The sequence below is a fragment of the Zosterops lateralis genome, assembly GCF_965231275.1.
Source record: "Zosterops lateralis genome assembly, chromosome: 3".
Classification (NCBI taxonomy): domain Eukaryota; kingdom Metazoa; phylum Chordata; class Aves; order Passeriformes; family Zosteropidae; genus Zosterops; species Zosterops lateralis.
In genome coordinates, this window is record NC_139764.1 from 49,967,142 (window position 1) to 49,986,670 (window position 19,529).

Below are 19,529 nucleotides of genomic sequence, written 5' to 3' on the forward strand. Positions count from 1 at the left end.
GGATATTCACCTGCAATGTAGGAGACCCAAGTCCTTGAAGCCTTTGCTTTGAATCAGAGTTGGAACTTGACCTAGGGTCTCCCTAGCTCAGTTGCCTGCTGTTCTGAAATTACTCTGCCTGTCATTTCACTCTTGCTGTCAACAGAAATATCACCCTGCAGCAAAGAGACGTTCTTTTGGTTCTTGTCAGAGCTAAGCCCTGAGACTGTCTCCCAATTTGTTATTTACATGGCAATGGTGTTAGAACATCGCTAGGCAAACTGACTTTACAAAGATACAAGGCACAATCTTTTAGGGGATACCTGTTTGCCAGTGTAGATGACAGCTCACCTGTATCCTTTCTGCTGTTCCTGCAGTTGTCCAGCTCTGTGACCTCTTCAATATCTAAAGATGACATGTAAGGCAGACTGATTATACCTCGTGAGACATTTTTACTGTTCAGTTTGAGTACCAAGTAGATCCAGTTAAATTATGGCTAGTCTCCTCAGGAGCCTTACTTTAGAGCATAACCTAAAAGAATACAATCTGTTCTGGCCAGTATTTGCAATGGTAATGAGATGAAGTTTTATTTATGTATTTTTTGTGAGGTGTTTTACACAAGGTTAAAGAGACAAAGCTCATAGGAATAGTAAAGTATGACCAGAGCAAGGTGTGCATTGATGAGGAAGGATGGGACAAAACACAAATTTGATAAAAAGGGAGGGAAAAGGAATCCATCATTTCAAAAATGGCTATTGCCCACAACCATTGCATGACAACAATAAATATGCAAGAACCATGATCTTTAAGCTACTTAATTTATTAATTTCCTTCATTTCTGAGAGCAAGTTTCACCTGTGTCAAGCAGTATCTTATTCAGGGTTTTTAATCTTTCTTTCTTGTTTGTAGGCCTTATCAATGTCTGGATTATTCTGCTGGAAGAATTAACAACTGCCATATCCAACTGTCCCCGTCAGCACCAGCCTCCTACTTTGGATCTGCTCTTTGAGTTGCTGAGGGACGTTGCCAAGACACCTGGTAATGAAATGACTTGATAAAATGTGAGCTAGTGGAGTCCTAGCCAAAACTTTTAGACTCCTAAGCCATTTCTGTAAAGTATTTTACTTGTGTTAAAGCTGCACAGAGACATTGTCTACTAGAAAGGGATTTTCTCAGAGCTGGTAAGTTGTTCTAGTTAGTCCATCATTCTGTTGACAAAAGACATCTTGTAAGAGTACATTGAACATTGCACCATAAAGAGGTGTGGTACTCTATCAATGTCCTAGCCACAGAAAATGTTTGCTTCATGTCTAGGAAATAGAAAGAGAAAATTACATGGTTCCGCAGATCTGCTGTGAAAGACTGCAGGTAAACAGTTTGCTAAATGTACTTCATAACTACATCCAAAATATTTTGCCACTTTCATCCCACAAAAAGTTGCAGAACCTCTTTCCCTCAGCATTACCTCAGGCTTCAGCTTGGAACAAGTTAGCAAATTTACTGAGCATGTAGGCTTTGTAAGCAAGTATATACAACCATTGTTGTGTTTATTTTAAGGACCAGGATTTGGCATTTATGCAGTTGTACATCTTCTTCTTCCCACGATGTCTCTCTGGCTCCATCGCAGCCATGGTGACCATTCTTACTGGGATGTGGCATCTTCTAATTTCAAGCATGCCATTGGCCTCTCCAGTGAACTTGTAGTGGAGCACATTCAGAATTTCATACACTCAGGTATGTCACTGTAGTGTCACATCTACTGTCATCAGTGGCATGTTACTCCACTTGTGGAGGTGGTTTCATTGCTTTTTGGTTGCTCAAGCACAAAACAGGAGGATAAAATTTCTGATCAGGATTTTTTTTTCTTTATAGGGTTTAGAATTATGGGGAAAAAGTTGTAAGAAACTTATGGAAGTTATTTAGACCAGGCTCCTTCTCAGATCAAAATTAAAAGATCATCATCTTTAGTATACTTCCCAAAAGAAGATACAAAGACTTTTTGATCACAAGGAACTAGAATATCAGAAACAGGATATAAGATAATTTCTCCTGTACCACTTCAGTCCAGACATTTTATATTGTTAACTTAAAAAGGATTGTTCTTATTTCAGCTTGATGCGATGAATGTTTCAATAGCTGCATAAAAAGCATTTGGTTTTGCAAATTCTCTGAATATCAGTAAGTGTAGCAAGACCGTTTATCTCTAATAATAATGAAAAGGCAATGATGTTAAAACCAGTCTGTGTTTCTTCCTTATAGATATTGGTTATGAAAATATGATCAATAATATGTTGAAAGATCTTTTCAAGTTGCTGGTAGCCTGTGTAGCAGAACCAACAGAAATTATTTCCAGAGTTGGCTGCTCCTGTATCAGGTAACACAATCTGTTCACTCTTAGCATTTTATTCAAAAAAGATGTCTATGTCTTTGAAGAACTTGTGGTCTGATAAGTTGGTTAACATCTCAGAAGAAGTCTACAATACATCTTAGCTCTTTTTAGTTGAATAATGAATTTTAGACTTATTAACCTTTTCTTGCTCTTTTCAGTGTGCTTCAGAACCTGTGATTTTAGGCAATACTATGTGTATGATTCCCAAAAAAAGCACTTGCATGTTACTTATATATAGCTAGTCAATAATTGATCCTTAAGAAAAAGGGTCTTCACAGGTCTTTGGAGGTAATTAGAACCTTTCACAGTCTTCAGGTTATTATAGTCATAATCAAAATAAGGGCTGCATTTATACAGTTACACAGTGTGTGATTCTTGTGGCAACATGTCTACTTAAAAAGGAAAAGGAAAGGAGAAAAAATAGTCAAAACTGTAATTACAAAACTAGGTCAGAGTGACAACTGAGGAGATTGGATAACATTAGCTAGCTACTAAGTAAGCCTTTTGTTTTGTTTTCACAGAATCATAGAATGGTTTGGGTTGGAAGGGACCTTAAAGATCACTTAGTCTCAACTCCCCTGCCATGGGCAGAAACGCTTTCCACTGCATAGACCAAGTTGTTCAGTGCCCCATCTAGCTTGGCCTTGGATACTTCCAAAGATGGGAATTTTCAACGTCCTCCATTCATAAGGAAGAATTGTCTAGTTCCTTCTTGAACATGGTAACATTTTCCTGTGTCCTTGCAGGTATGTGTTGGTGACAGCAGGGCCTGTTTTTACTGAAGAGATGTGGAGGCTTGCATGTTGTGCCTTGCAGGATGCATTCTCTGCCACACTGGAGCCAGTAAAGGTAAAACTGCCGTTTTGCTGTCAGTCAAAATATAATCACATAGTGGATGCACTAACTTTTGACAAGTCGTCAATTTGTCAATTCACAATTAAACATGTTGGATCAACAATGGAGATTGAAATCAGTTTTTCTAAACTGACAACAGTTGTACAGACAACACTAGTTGCTTACAGTTCAAGCTTACAGTTATTTTAAATTGGCTTTGCCACTATGAAATCAGAAGAGTTCAATAGGCTAAAATTTCCCTTTTGATCCATTTCTGCCTCTGGATTTACAAAAACTATGTAGAAGAAGATGTTGCTTTGCTGTTGCTGCATGCTCCATATAGACTAGTTTTCAATTCAGTGTCTGTTTTGTAAACAAAAAATCCTGTGAAGACTTTGCAGACCAGCATCCATAAGAAGCTGCCTTTATACTGGATATATTAATTGCTAGATGGCAGGTGACCAGCTGGTAGGAATGAGAAAGGTCACACTGAATCTTGTATTTCACACAAACAGACTGGACATGGCTACAGTCATTTGTTTAACGCACAGTGAAACTCTTATGTTGTGTCTCTCTATAGAACCTGTTGGGCTATTTCCACAGTGGCACTGAAAGCTTTAGTGGAGATGCCTGTGAAGTGAAGGTGGCAGCCCCCTCCCTCTCGCCAAGTGCTGAAGCTGAGTACTGGAGAATTAGAGCCATGGCACAACAGGTACTGACAGATGTTTCAGGGGAACTCAGAAAACCTTTTAAACGTGGAGCTTTTCTTTACAAAGGTGTATTTTTTCCATCATCTTCCTCACAAACCCTACAGTCAAAGACTTTCTCATCACCAGGCTAACACAAATTGTCTAAAAGTAGTATTCAGAAAAAATTAACAAAAACCAGGAAAAAATAAACAAAAAACTAACAACAAAAAAAACCTGTTGCCCTGTAAATAGGAATTTGCAATGCCTAGAGTGGGAAAAAAATGTATGAGTAAGATGTCTAAAGAAGACTGACAATGAGTCTACTCTGAAATGTTATTTTAAAAATTGCCAGGTTAGCATACATCAGATGTGATGTATGGTTGGTGTACATCAGAAATGTTTCCAATAGAGAAAGGGAAATAGTGGTATCTCTGTGAATCCTCATCAAGAATGTCACATAGATTTCTGAATACTCTGTTAAAGAATGATAAATTCAAAGGACAAAAATTGCACTGGAGCAGAGATGGTGATATGAAAATAGGAAAACAAGTTTTGATTAACCTATCAAAGCAATTTTTTCTATAAATACCTAGGTATAGATTGCAAAGAAGAAAAAGGGTTGCTGGGAACTAGAGGATAATGCTGACATTTAACAAATGATTCGCTAACTCTTAATCAGAATCAGCAGAGCAAACTTGGAAACAGCCTTCTTAGGGTCCTTTTGACTACAATGAAGGTTATTCATTCTATGAAAGTGGTTATATGAAACAAGTTCTTTGAAATACAGCAGACTGAACTTAATGACCTGGAGGGTACCATAAAACTGTAAATACTATATGACATTTTCAGCATGGGAAAGCAGATAGATTTAAACAGCCAGCAGATGTTTGGTGTCAATTTCTGACTTGATAAATCATACTCTGATGCTGCTTGAAAATCTGAGACATGCAGACCAGGACTGGTGATCGCAAATAATGTTGTAGTGGCAGACATTGTTTGACTAGAAAATGTGTTTTAAATTAAGCTTTAAGGATGCAGAACTCAAGAAAGCAGGGAATGTAGCGTTCATACTTTTCTTGCAGACAACATCAGTGGCACTCTCTGAGTCCTCCTCAGTGAGGATTTGCCACAACTATGAAGCTACAAAACAAAGCTATAGCAATTGAGAGTTGTTGCTGGGATGGAGTTAATTTTCATCCTACTAGTTGGTAGAGTGCTGTGGTTTGAATTTAATTGAGAATAATGTTGATAGCACACTGATGTTCTAGTTGTTGCTGAATAATGCTTACATTAAGTCAAGGACCATTTAGTTTTCCATCCTCTGCTAGTAAGGAGGTGCATGAGAAGCCTGGGGGGGACCATAGCCAGGACAGCTGATGGAGACTGGCCAGAGGGATATCCCCTACCACAGAGTGTCATACTCAGTATGTAAATGAGGGGAGTTGTCTGGCAGGGGCTGCTCCAGAACAGACTCTGCATCAGTCATTGCGTGATGAGCAACTGTACTATGCAAGTTTTATTTCTCTCTCTCTCTTTTTGTTTTGTTTTGTTTTGTTTTGTTTTGTTTTGTTTTGTTTTGTTTTTGGTTGGTTGGTTGGTTGGTTGGTTTTTTGCTTTTTGTTGGATTTTTGTTTGTTTGTTTTTGGCTTGTTTGTTTGTTTGAGTTTTTTTTGGGGAGGAGGGGTTTGTTGCCTCCCTTTTTGTGGTGGTGGTTGATATTACTGTCTTTTATTTAAATTATTAAACTGTTCCTATATCAACCCATGGGGTTTATCTTTTTTTCCCTGATTCCCCTCATCATCCTTGAGAGGGATGGGGTGGGGGGTGTGGTGAGTTTGTGGCTGCTTGGTATTTAGTTGCTGTCTGTGGTTAAACCACAACACACCCCCAAAGGATTGCATATTAGGTGTCTGTTGTATCTTCATGGCTGAAAATAATCCTTCCAACAACCAACTTTTCTAGGTGCAACTGGCTAACTGTGCAAACGGGTTCTTGTCTCCACTGTACGTGGTACTTTCAGATAGAAGCATACAGCCATCAGAAAGCTTAGTTTGGCATTTGGAGTTATGCCTTATACAGGTTCAAAGAAAAATATGCCTGTCCTTTGCCCTGCACCCTGCTGGATGTCTGGAGGTAGCCCATTGCTGTTACACCAAAGTAGTATCTTTCAGGACTTTCAGGATAGGTCTGCCTGGGGGGGATACCTCTCTATCACTGTAAAAAAAATCAGTATGACAGATATTTCACTCTGCAGGGGATCCTATCCCCAGCCTCTCCCCCCCCACCCCAGACCCACTGCAAGTGCTAAACTGATTTTTTTATGTAACTTATTATTTTCTAGGTCTTCATGCTGGAGACTCAGTGCTCCCCTAAAACCCCTAGCAACAAGGAAGGGTTTGAACATGCCCAGTCGTGTGTGCTCATCATTGACCTGCCACCAGATAAGAAACCAAATGGGCATAACCAGAGAAGGTAAAATATCTTCCAAGGGAGACACTGTGTCACTAAAAGCAAGATAAAAATATTGGTAGATAAAATAAGATAAAAACAGGAAGAGCTGTGAACTGAGCCTGGTAAATTATACCTCTCCATAGGGCTCATCAACAAAAACAAATACACTGCTCAAATTAGGTTTTGTGACACTGTTGCATTTTTAATGATACCTAGGAAATGCAATGTCTGCTTCACTAAGGGTCTTTTAAATTCAGTATTACTTGGTTAAGAAGGTAGAAAAAGGTAATGGATAAACTGAGGCATTATAAACTGAAGAGACCACATCCAAATCTGCAAAGCTGTCAATGTTGAGCTAGGGAACATTGTTTTTGCTTGGCACATTATTTTTGTGGATGTCTTTCTGTTACGTTACCACCTGAGAAATTCAACTATTTGCACTACAGTCTGATCCTGTGAAAGAATATTTCCTTTTGCTTGCACTTGGCTGTTTAAACAACTGCTGTACCATCATTTGGGCCAAGAATCAGAATTCTGCATTCAGGGTTTGTGTTTGTATTGCAAGGTATGTAATGGCATGAAATTGTCTTTTATGAGATACCAAACATGGTTTTATATCATTCAAATCTAAACTACTGCTTGCAAGAAGGGGACAAAATGTGATGTTCCTTCTTTGGATGAACAGGAAGAAAGACCATGCAAGATGTCTCTATTCTTACACTACTGTACAGTTTTCCCCCAAGAGCAGGTGCTCTGTTGCCTCACCATCAGAGAACAGAGCCCTGCACACAGACAAAGAAAGCTTGAGATCACAGGTTAAACCCTTCCTTTATAGGGGAAAATATCTATCTATCTGAAGGCCAGCTGGTCATTCTTCTTGTTACAATGAATGGAAAGCAAAAGACTGGAATAGTCACCTCTCATAGCATGTAAGGCCATGTAATCTAACAGGCTGAGTTTGTAAGGGTAGCAAGGGTTTTGCTTGTCTTTAAACAAATAAATAAAGCTTGCAATTAATACAAACTCTGAATGCTCTCACACTGCGCTTTGTCCAACCAACTGCTAAAGTTGTATGTGCCCATAGCCAAGTGTTATCTCAGCAATACTCATTTTTTTCACCAAAACACAGCTGACAAGTGACTGTGCCACCATTTTCATATTATTTGCTACAGCAGTGCGGTAATAGGGCAATCATGCATGATAGTAAATGTGGCCTTTCCAAAGTTTACTTTAACCTTGGCAGGGTTTCACTTCTCCCTTTTGGTTTTGTTTCCTTAATGCTGCATCGTTTCACAGGAAGCTGGGGTAAGGGAGCTTTTCTTCTTCCTAAAAAGTAATCATATATTTCAGTGTGAAACTTTGAGCAGAATAAGAAAATACTATCCTTAACCAGCTTTGGCATTACGTTTTCACTTGTAGTTCTCTACCAGTTTCTTTTGGGATTGACAGTACTTTACTCTGTCCTTGTAAATTGCTTTTTTGGCTATTACAAGGAAAGCAATTCTCCTTCATTCCTGTCCCTGCTTTTGGAACAGGATTAGTTGCTTGAAATCATTGCAAGCCCTCATTTAACTTCATATATGCTCTTAAGATCTTTTCTGAGTCAGCACCTCTAATGATTTTTACAGCAGAAAACTACTTCCCCATAAAGAGCTCAAGTGTATATGCTAACCATCAACATTTTATCACTGTCAAATAATAATACTACTAAATTTTACTGATGTATCAGCACTGACAGTTGTGTCATGATAGGCAAACTGACACAGGGAATGTAACTGAAGAACAGTTTTGTCTGAACTTTCTTTAAATGTTGTATTCTCAAAATTGTGTTTTGATAGGATTTCTCCAAAAAAAAATTGGCTTTTTGTCTTGGTATTCCCAAACACTTTTGAAAGTTGCTTAACGAATTTTTGCAACAAAAAAAGTCAAAGGTCTACAACTGAACTTCTCATGTTACATGAAGATTTGATTTGACATAGACCTAAAACTTCAGTATTGCAAGCAAACTGAAAAATCTCTTCCTTGCTTGATAGCTGTGCTAATTAAAACTTGACCCATCGTATTAAAGCAAGTATTATTATGTGCATCAGCTCCATTTAAAACATTGCCCTGTAATCTTACATAAAGACCTTTTAAAAAGACCTTAAGATAGTTTTAACAGTTTATAATTTGAAATCCATGAGATACCAAACAACAATCCTCTCTTTCTTCGAAGCCTTGCTCCCCTCAATGTTATTTAATGGTGAAAGACCTGAAAACTTTGGTCAGAGGCTTTTGCCATTCCTGTGTCCCCTGTGCAAATCAAAAGTCAGTGAGAGCTAAAACAGCTCCCAGCATCTCTGTAACAGGAGCACAGCTAAGAATCACCCAGTATCATATGTGAGGAACAGGGTTAGGAATAGCTATTTCCATGCTAGGCTCTCAGTGTTCAAGTAGAAGTCTTAGGAGCAAGCAGTGCCTTCAGCCAGACTTCAGCTTCTTTGCATGCTGCATTGCACTGCTGATGTTTCTGTACATGTTTCTTTATTGGTTGGATACCTCTTCATGGTTTATTTAAAAGAAGTACTCCTGAGCATTAGTGGAAATAGAAACTGAGTAGTAAACTAATTTTGGCCTGAATTTGTTATGGCAAAATAAAGGTTGTTTGACCTTGGTTGTTGGTGGAGGAATAATTTGTGTGTTAATAAATTCCCCAGTTATAGCAGGCTGAAATATCTGTGTGTGCTTCTATTCCTAGTACAAGCACAATGCACCATGTTAATATTCTATTATTTTTTCCTTCCCATGCTTGGTTTACCAAGTATTCCTTTCAGGACGATAGTGGTGAGCTTGCTGTCCCACCAAGTGCTGCTCCAGAATTTATATGACATCTTACTGGAGGAATTTGTGAAAGGCCCTTCTAACTTGGAAGAGAAAATGGCAATACAAGTACCAGAAAACAAGTTGGCTGGTTTTCTCAGGTACATCTCCATGCAAAACCTGGCTGTCATCTTTGACTTACTCCTGGACTCCTACAGAACAGCCAGGGAGTTTGACACCAGACCTGGGCTGAAGTGTTTGTTGAAAAAAGTGTCTGGCATTAGTGGAGCTGCCAATTTGTATCGCCAGTCAGCAATGAGCTTCAACATCTACTTCCACGCCTTGGTTTGTGCAATCCTGACAAACCAGGAGAACATCACTGCAGAGCAAGTGAAAAAGATCCTCTTTGAAGATGATGAGAGAAGCACAGACTCATCACAGCAGTGTTCTTCAGAAGATGAAGACATTTTTGAAGAAACTGCCCAGGTTAGTCCCCCACGAGGGAAGGAGAAGAGGCAGTGGAGGGCTCGAATCCCATCTTTGAGCGTCCAGCCTGTCAGCAATGCAGACTGGGGATGGCTGATCAAGCGGCTTCACAAGCTCTGCATGGAACTGTGCAACAATTACATCCAAATGCATCTGGACCTGGAGAATAATGTAGAGGAGCCTCCAGTGTTCAAAGGCGACTCTTTCTTCATTTTACCATCTTTTCACTCAGAAACCTCCACCCCATCAACTGGAGGGCTATCTGGAAAGGACACACCATCAGAAGATGACCGAAGTCAAATCAGGGACCAACTGGGAGAAAGCTTGACACCTCGAGGAGGCAGTGGAGAAATATTGCTGCTACCCTCACCCCTGAGTCCTAAACCAGAGAAAAAAGAACAAACCAAGAAAAAAGAATGGTGGGAGAGTGCTGGCAACAAAATATACACCATAGCCACTGACAAAACCATCTCCAAATTTATGACAGAATACAAGAAGAGAAAGCAGCAACAGGCTATGACATCCTTCTCCAAAGAGGTCAAAGTGGAAAAGAAAGGGGAACTCCTGGGTTCAAGAGGGCCAGACTCACCTGTACTCCAGCGGCCACAACATCTTCTAGATCAAGGTCAGATGAGGCATTCATTCAGTGCTGGTCCAGAGATCTTGAGACAAGAGAAGAGGCCCCGTTCGGGGTCCACAGTCAGCTCCCTGAATATATCTATTAGGGATGCAGAGGCCCAGATACAGGTAGGACATTCTTGTAGAAGGCTAATAATAACAGCAATAAATAAAAAGATACCTATACATTTTATTACATTACTATTATCTTTTTCATTAAATATTGTATTTTATAACTAAGTCCTCATGATGAGGCCTGAATCTTTCAGGAGCTAGAATTAATAAAAACCTGATTCTGTCCTCTTAAAAGAAAGTCAGTCTTCAGGACAGTGTCATCAGGGATATACTCGTTTAGCTTTCAAGAGTGCTTCTATGACTGGGGCCAAAGCTGTCCTTAATCCTGAGAACTGACAACCTACAGCAAACTCATTGCTTACTGCTGGGGGCAGGCTTTTGAAAATTCCATGCTGCTTGTCACACTGCCTTTGTGGTTTGTTTTTTTTTTTAATTCCAGAGAAAAATAATGGGTTCTTTTGCTAAAAAGAAGCTTGCTGTTTGCATGTCCAAGCGAACAAATCAGTGAAAGCATCAAATCTGACAGATTTTGTTCACTGTGGGACAAAAAAAGGAAGGGATGAGCATGATATCTGCAATACAAAGTCAAATAATGACTTACTACTGAATGTGATTTAGGAAGACACAGTGGACATTAAATAAATATGCTGGTATTACTCAGTCTGCTTCATGAGTCTGCAACCACCAAATACCTTATTTTCTGTCTCAACCACTAGGCTCATCTATTTAGAAAGGTGTTCTAAAGACTTTTTTTTTAATCCAATTTCTTTGTAGGCATGGACCAACATGGTGCTGACAGTTCTCAACCAGATTCAGGCTCTGCCAGATCAAACTTTCACAGCCCTGCAGCCAGCAGTGTTTCCCTGTATCAGCCAGCTGACTTGCCATGTGACAGATATCCGTGTCCGCCAGGCAGTGCGGGAATGGCTGGGAAGAGTGGGCCGAGTTTACGATATCATCATTTAAACCAAGCTGTGCTCTCTTCCAAAGGGCAGAAGACATTCAAGGTATACAGCAAAGAAGTACTTGGGGTTCATTAATTGCCTGTTCGCTGGTGATAAATTAAGAAACAATTGTCAATTTTTATTGTCTTTCCATCTGAGATTGTGTGTCCCTCACTCACACTAGCAAAGGAGGCAAAGCATGAGTCTGTTTAGAGGATTTGGCATGACCCCAGAGCTCAGAACCTGTCCATAAGTCAGGCTCCTACCAGAAGAGGTGATACATTTCATAGCCTTCATTTTAATTCAAATTTGCAGCAGTGGGAGCCACCAGAAACTGCAGCAGAACTTCACACTTGAAATTAGCTGTGAGTGCAACTGTCTTGTGGATGTCAAACCAGGTCAGTAAACCTATTTAACTTAGAAAATAAATAAATACAAGTCAGTGAAAAGGTGGGGCTACAGGACAATTAAGAAGGTGACATTTTTTGGGGTAATATCTACCCTTCAAAAATTGTCATGAGAGAGGATAGCCAAATAAAGATTATTGTAGTAACTAAATGTGTCAGTCACTAGAGAAAATGGAAATTTATTTTGCTCCAAGAAGAGCCTTTGAAGTCACATTTGAAGTAGCTAAAGAATCCTAGGTCTAAAACGGGTGAACCAAGGATAGACTATTGATCCTTTCATTGCTTTTATGGAGTATTGCTTGAAGAGAAATGGCACTGTCAAACTGCCCTCTCTGCAACACCACCCTGCCTGCCTGTTCACCTATGCCTACAGCTGAGCATTTTGCCACATGTCTAATTCCTTCTAAGGGCAAAAGGGAAGCTTGTTTTGCTCTTTCCTGTGAAGCTGTAGGGAAGACACACCACAGCAAATACCAGCATGTGCCAGTATCCAGCATTCAACTAAGCAGAGTAGAGGTAAAGTGTTCCAGTTTAAGCACCACTGCAGCTATTATTCTACTGGAAATCTGTGTTTGCTTATGTAGAGCTGCTGTAGCCAGGAACGCCCTTATCAGCTTTGTTAAATGTAGCCTACACTCCACTTGGAGCTGAAGCACGATGGAAAATGGTTTGAAAGGGAGGTATATTTCCTGTTTCTCATTTCTTGTCTGTTGCTGTGAATAGAAAAGGACAGACCCTCAAGGAGGTACATCCTCCCTCCATGCAGCACTCCTATTGGGACTATTGCAATTTGCTGTTATTAGTAAGAGGGAGGAGAAGGCAGAGGATTGACTATTGTGTTGTCAAATGCATACGTGATGCTTTTCACACTATACAAAGCAAAGGGTTACCTTGCTGCACATGTCACAGCCCTTGGGACATTTCATCTTGTACTCTCATGCTATAGCATTTGTTGATTTGTTGATAACTTGTTGAAAATGAGTTGATTTTAATTTTGGGAGACCCTTTAATGCTGTTCTCCCAAGGCTTTTAAAACATGCATGCCAACTAAATATACAGCTTCAGTCCCTGCTCCAAAGCATCCTAAAAATATCATCTCTTTATATAAGGCCTGGATTTTGCACAACTAACTGCTTTTGGCATCTTAAACCTGGAAAAACAGAGGGAGCCAAGAAGCTCCACTGAACAGCCATCTCCCAAGCTGCTTTGTTTACAAAGTGTCTGACACTATCCTCCTGCCTTTTCCCTCCATTGCCTACTTCCCATTTGTCACCTGCTAGTCTTGTGCAGGGAGTATTTGTCCCATAACTTTCTGTAGTGCCAGTCATGCTGTTTCCCTTTCTTGAAAAAGCTCCCTTTGCTAAATTGTTTAAAGGACAAAGTTTCTGTAAAAACAATTTTCTACCACCTAAACTGATTTTATGAATTACTAATTTAACAATGTTTTCAATTGTCAATTTTCCCTCAACAGTCTTAGTACTTCCTCAGGGACAGGTTAGATTATGCTGTGGTATCTGGGAGAGTTATAGCACAGTTTGATTTCTGTTGCCATGTCTTTCTTATACAGCTTTAGGTATAGGTAAAGTGTGATTATGGTTTTTGTTAAAGTTTTTATTTAACATCTATACAGAACTGCTTTTAAAACAGTACATTAATTAGGCAACAGCAGAAATTAGAATTATAAACCATATTCAAAGCAGCCAACCCTGATGGTTTTCATTATAAATGCATTGAATGGATGCAGATCCTTGCTGTACTGATCTAAAACTAAAGCAAATTCCTAAATTATGTAGGGGAAATAAAATTGGTAACAGTACTAGTGAAATCACTCAGGACTACAGAAAAGGTCCTAGAATCTAGGAAACACCATGATTGCATTGTGGTTGCAATACAAAATCCTTCTGTAAATCAGAAAAAAACAAAACACTTCAGGAGTGACAATACCATTACCACCCCTTCCCTCAAGCCCATGAACACAGTCTAACCTAGTGTTACCTGATTAGCCACCATCTTGACCTGAAATGTAATTTAATTGTAACTATTTACACTACAAATACCACATTGGAAAATGAGGACAAGTAAATTTGCTATGTTGCTGTTGGCCTGTTCTGAGCTTTGTCCTTCAAATTATGCACTAAGTGCCCATTGTCACCTTCAGTGCCTCTGCTCATTAAGACCCCTCCCTAAAAGGTCATAAGTAACTTTAAGTAATTCCAGAAATGTAACTTAGGCGGAGGGAAGAAGGAATATTCAAAGCAGCAGACTTTAGAGAGCAAAGTTCAGCATGTGCTGCTCTTCTTTGTGTGTATAAAATGCAAACCAGGTGAGGGGAGCAGCCCATGGCCACTTCAGTAACCACAACCATGAGATGTAGAAGCTGAAGCTTTCTGATGCACCTTCAAAACATAAAAAAAATTAGTTGGTTCATCAGAATCTCAGCAATTTTTCTGCTAGTTTAGCTATAGACATCAGTAAGTCCCAAAGAAGTAGAATAATAAATATGTGAATTCACCATTTCCTAGGGCCTGTGTGACCTGTTTCATGGCTCACGACTGCCAGCATGATACATTCAGACCTCATAAAGCAAAGTTTTAGCCCATAGGAGAAGCCTGCCAGAACAGTCCCAGGAAAAGGGGACTGCCATCAGCCTGTCCTAAGCTTCAGAAGGAGAATTCCTAACACTGCACACCTCAGTCATGTCCAGGTACATGTCCATGCCACAGTGGCTTTTCTGCTTTCTCCTTGTGAGTGGGGAAGCGCCTCAGTCAGAAGCGGTAGTAGTCCTTGCATCCACATGTGTAGTCACATGTGTATCCCATTCAGATCCTTACTGTTAGCTCTATAACTTCATCCATGGCAGTGTGTTGGCAGCTTTACTGTTGAACCAAACATCTGAACCAGTCTTTCTGCATTACAGCCTTAGCTTGCTCTTTCTGTTTGCCTTGGTTAATGACCACACTCTTCTCTTTTCTTGCCCTTAATTTTTTTGTTACATAAATTTGTATAGGAGTTGGGCTTGATTCTTTTTTATTGAACTGGGCAGTTGTTTTTAAAAATGATTGCCCAGTAAATTTTACTCAACTGAAATGCTTTAAAAGAGAAGATGTGGTAGCTTGACATCCTTCTCAGATACCAGAGCTGCACCTCTGCTGCCTTTGTCTAATTTACACTGCCCTCTTCAGGGCCACCTCAGCCAGCAGAGGCAAGGACATCTCATTTTAAAATCTGGTAGGCAGTTGCTAACAGAGAAAGTTGCTGCTGCCCAGCATCAGCTACCTTTAAGCACATGAAATAGCTCATCACTGTGCAAATATTTAAAGCTGAGAAAAGCAGAGCACTCATCAGGAAAGCAATCCTTTTCCTACACAACAGGGGTAGGGTTTGACCCCAACTTACATGGTCTCAGGTCATTGCATATGTTTGCACTTCATTCTGTACTGTGAACGTATGCAGTCATATGAGATGGTTGATATGTGTATGTATGTACAGATACCTGTAGCTCCAATCACTGCCATATTCTGGGCATTCAGCATGTTTTCAGAGAGCTATCTGCATTAGTAATATGCTTATCTGCTGTGTTACATAATTGTGTCACACCAGCAATGGTTAACACAGTTATTCTGGTACCTTTTCTGAGCATTCAGCAGCCATTGAATTATCATCAGTAGCTCTTGGTTAACATGCCTTCATGTCTTTATGATGCTAAAATACAGATATAATACTCTCCTAAGGATAAGCACTCATTTGAGAATAACTGGCTTAATTTACTATATAGAAAGGATTATTAGGAAAAGATGTACACAGACCTGGGCAATACTTTCCTTGTACAACTCCCAGCACAGGCAACACCGCTTTTGCCTCATCACAGATGAAAAATTTAAGCCCTCTGTACTATGGCTTGTTCATGTCGAGGCCAAGCACAGTTTACACTTGTGACTTGTCCTTTCCCTTTCAGTTTGAGCTTCAAGTTTTGTTTGAAACTTAAACCTTTATGTAAAATTCAGTGACAAATCCTCACTCACCAAAGATAAAACCCCCACGTCTAAGTACCATGTGCAGTCTTCGCCTGTACTTTATACAGTGGCATCTCAGTGTTTGTATCAACACTGCAAAGCCCACCACAGCACTGGCATGAAACTGAGTGGCAAGCAAATTAGAAAATAGAGTCTAGCTCCATGTGTTGCCTGCACTTCATACCTTTCTTCACAGCTTGGGCCCACACTCAAAGTGCTGAAGCTGTCAAAATCAGTGGGAGTAGCTAGGGCTCTTTAATACTCAGGACTCAGTCCTTGAATCCTTCAATCCCTACATACGGGTTCACAAGTTCTCAGGAAAGGAGGAGTCCTGTAAAGTTCTTTGTGTCACCCTCTCTGCTGCTGTCCTTCATACACCTCCTGCTTGAAAAATTCATGGGAACCAGCACACAGTCCTACACAACACCATACTGCATAACTTAGAACCCTCACTTTTGCACAGACCCAGCGAGCCAAAGTGATTTATTTTTTACCTAGCTCATCTGTATAGAGGCCTGTTGGGAAATTGTGCCTGTGGTTTGGCTATTTTCACCTTCAGCAATCCATTCTAGAAATGCCATTTCTCAGTGCTAAATTGTTTTTAATTCACAAAGAAGTGAGGTGCTTCCCTTTTTTCCCCCCACTTTTATACTAAGATATGTCTAAGGTGTCTAAGCAGGCTATTTACTCATACCTCCAGTCATAGTAATTTATGGGCAGACATGTGCACAGGGCTCATCGTGGTATATGACATGAAATAGGTTTTTTTCAGTTGCTGATCATTCCGTAATTGTTAAAAAAGTAAGATGATACCATCGATTTACCAAAAGAAGTTTGTCTTCTTTTATTGTAAAGGACCAATTTACCATTGCACAGAAGCACAAATTTTGGATGTTATGCAATGTAGATAAAAGCATGTGGCAGCTAGCAATCCCTGTTCACTGAGCCTCCTAATTTGAGCAAAGCTTCTAGGGATATCTAGGGATAGGGATATCACCAAAGGGTCTCAGCAGCCCTCACCAGCAACATGCCTGGGACTCCAGAAGTTGTACAATTGCAAGGAATAAGTAATTTCCACTAATTCCCCTCAGAACACATTCTTTATATGTGACACTAATATGATGGTAAACAAACAGTTTTATGCCAAACATGCATTGCTGGCTGTTTAAAAAGAAAAAATGAGAACACACATGGCCTAAGTGCGCATCAGTCTTTTCACTTAGTGCTCGGAGGTCTCCAAGCTGAAAACTAAAAGCAGAGGGAAGAAGAAATGCCCTAATTCTGTGGATATTAGTGGAGCTACGCTGTATGATCCTGGATTAATGCAATAATGAGCTCGCCTGTGGAACCAGATCCCTCAAATTCCAATTTTTGGCAAAATCACAAGTTGAGGTTTTCATAGTCTACACTGCCACATTGAATCAGGGAGCTGAGTTTATGGAATGCATTTTTGGTTAAGAAACATGGCAACAGGATCTATTCAATCCTTTTACTCCAACATCCCCCTTTTCAAAAGGTAGTTTATGTACTTTGATAAATTTTGTCTGACCTCCATGGAGCATCAGGGCCCTGTTTCCTGTCCATGTATTTGGTCCATCTGGGCTATGGTGAAGTGCCACACTTCCACAAGCAGCAAGCTGCAGCAAGAGAGCTGAGCTGGCAGACAGGCACAGGTACACAGGTTCAAGCAAGGGACAAATATCTCCTCCACAATCAGGCTGTGACTCCTGAGCCCCCCACTCTGCAGAGAAAGACATGACTCAATATCAAAGTGAGAACAGCCAGGAAGGGCAGAGCATGGTGGTGACAGAGCCCTGTAATGCACACTGTTTGCTAGAGCAGATGGGAGCAAGAGGTTGAAGGTGTGCAATGATAACAGCAAGAACCTTCTTTCAGTTCCCTCCACTTTCTCTTCTCTGCCTCTTTTCCCCTTCTCCCCTTTCGTCATTTTTGTGAGACTGCAAACATACTTCTATGGGCCCTTCAACCAGAACTGAAAGCAAGCCAAAGGGAGTGGACACTCCATTTCACCAAAGATCAAGTATTTTCTGTTTGAAAATTAAAAAATTAAATAAGATAAAAAATCAAATTTTATTTCCATTATGATGGCTGCCAGAGGAAGCATTTTACCAGAAAACGTGATTCCCAGGACTTAATCTCTCTAGCTGTATATTCAGGAGGAGCCAATAGTACTTCTTAAGAGAGACTATAAATTACCTTGTAAAACCAGTGCTTACATTGGGTTTACCTTCTGCTGAGTGCATACCTATCTGCAATTCCTTGGTCTCATCCATGTTTCCTCCCTCTACCTTTCTGTTCTTCTTTAGAAGAACACTTCCCCATGTCCACCATGTCCTGTTGTTCCGCTAGCTTTGTATGGTCCTTGGGTGTCCAGTGGTTGGGCAGTCACTGTCAGCTGGCTTGCAAATTGTATTTTGTGTATATTTTATTCTGACTGAATTCTGAAATGGAAATATTTTAAAACAAAAAGTATGAACTATTTATGTTGCTTGTGTTGTAGAATAAAGATGCAAATGCAAAATAAATTATGCTTTGGTTTTGTCTAACGAAAGTTATTGTGCAGTTCCTGATGAAGCAAAGGAACAGAGCAGAGCAAGAGCCTGAAATACTCTTGGTATGTACAAGCAGGAACTGCAGTTTTCATGGATTACTTTGGGAATTTAATCACACTGAACTGCTATTTGTTTTTGATGGTAACTGAGATCTAAACACTGACAAATTGTTCCTACAACACTTCTAGCCAGAGTCTGGGTTTGTGGGGTGAAGGATGAAGCTACTGAGATAGTTAAAGGTACAAGTAGATGCCATGCAGAATTTTGATGCATTTAGACAAGAAACATTTCTCTCTCCATTTAAATGAGAAGAATACCGTTGGCTCTGATTTCATTAGCAATGAGTTCCTCAGAGCTCTTTCACAGCCAGACCTTTGTTGCGTTTTTAAGCTAAGCATTTCCTGACCACAGACAGTTTAGATAGCACTCATCAGGTGTTCCCAGTAAACAGGTGCACAGATGCTGCTGATGCCTATAAACAAAATACCCCTTTATTCAATTACTCACATGTCTCTGTCAGGTCCACAGAATTTTTGGATTCTTGAACTCTGATACCTTCCAATATCCCTGGGGTCGCCTCCTCTCAGAGTGCCAGCAGGAGTGGGGGGCAGGAGCTGGGTGTTCCTCTGGTCCAGGGGGTTTTTTCACATGCCTCACTGTCCTATCTGGGTCACCAGAAACTGATACCCTGGGAAGGCTGACCTGGAACAGAGACTGGACAGAGCTAGAGAATAAAGTAGATATTTATTGAAAGGCCTTTAAGGGTACACCTTGGACAGCACAAAAGCCTGACCAGGGCTACACCCAAGGTGGACTTAAAATGGTCACAAAATGGACCCTGGTCACAAGGTCTCACACTTCTATGAGTTTTGGTCCATTTGCATATTGGGGTTTAATTGTCCAATTACAGCTTCACATTGTGAGGTCTCATCCTTCTTGTTTTCTCTCTTCAGTCCACCATTGTTTATGCTGTTGGGCCTGAAACTTTTACTCCTTGTTCTTGGTCTTCAGCAGGAAAAAGATTTGTTTTGTCTACCTACTCTCTGAAGGGAGCTTACTAACACTTAATATGAGACTCAGAACTACACCTCTAGGCAGCACAGAATCTGAAAAACATGAAAGCTAAAACTTAAGGCATCATTACAATGTTTCGTTTTGCTGAAATGAGAGCTCAGCAAGGGCTCTCCCTCACCTACATCCCTCTTTTGATTAAAGTCAAACCAAAGATTGCTCATGTTGAAGAAAAACCTTTAATTTAATTAAAATAATAAA

General features: G+C 40.1%; 1 protein-coding gene across 1 annotated transcript in view; it reads left to right on the forward strand.

The window, feature by feature from the left end:
- The window catches only part of ARFGEF3 (ARFGEF family member 3), a gene marked incomplete at its 5' end in the record, with an annotated part of 85,933 nt that extends 67,677 nt beyond the window's left edge, over positions 1 to 18,256 (forward strand). Inside the window, 8 exons of the mRNA XM_083856873.1 lie at positions 889 to 1,017; positions 1,537 to 1,713; positions 2,239 to 2,353; positions 3,115 to 3,217; positions 3,783 to 3,914; positions 6,233 to 6,363; positions 9,144 to 10,374; positions 11,095 to 18,256. Coding sequence (XP_083712999.1) covers positions 889 to 1,017; positions 1,537 to 1,713; positions 2,239 to 2,353; positions 3,115 to 3,217; positions 3,783 to 3,914; positions 6,233 to 6,363; positions 9,144 to 10,374; positions 11,095 to 11,286 — 2,210 coding nt within the window. The 3' untranslated portion in view covers positions 11,287 to 18,256. The remainder of the gene's footprint in view (positions 1 to 888; positions 1,018 to 1,536; positions 1,714 to 2,238; positions 2,354 to 3,114; positions 3,218 to 3,782; positions 3,915 to 6,232; positions 6,364 to 9,143; positions 10,375 to 11,094) is intronic.
- Between the last annotated feature and the right edge of the window lie 1,273 nt (positions 18,257 to 19,529).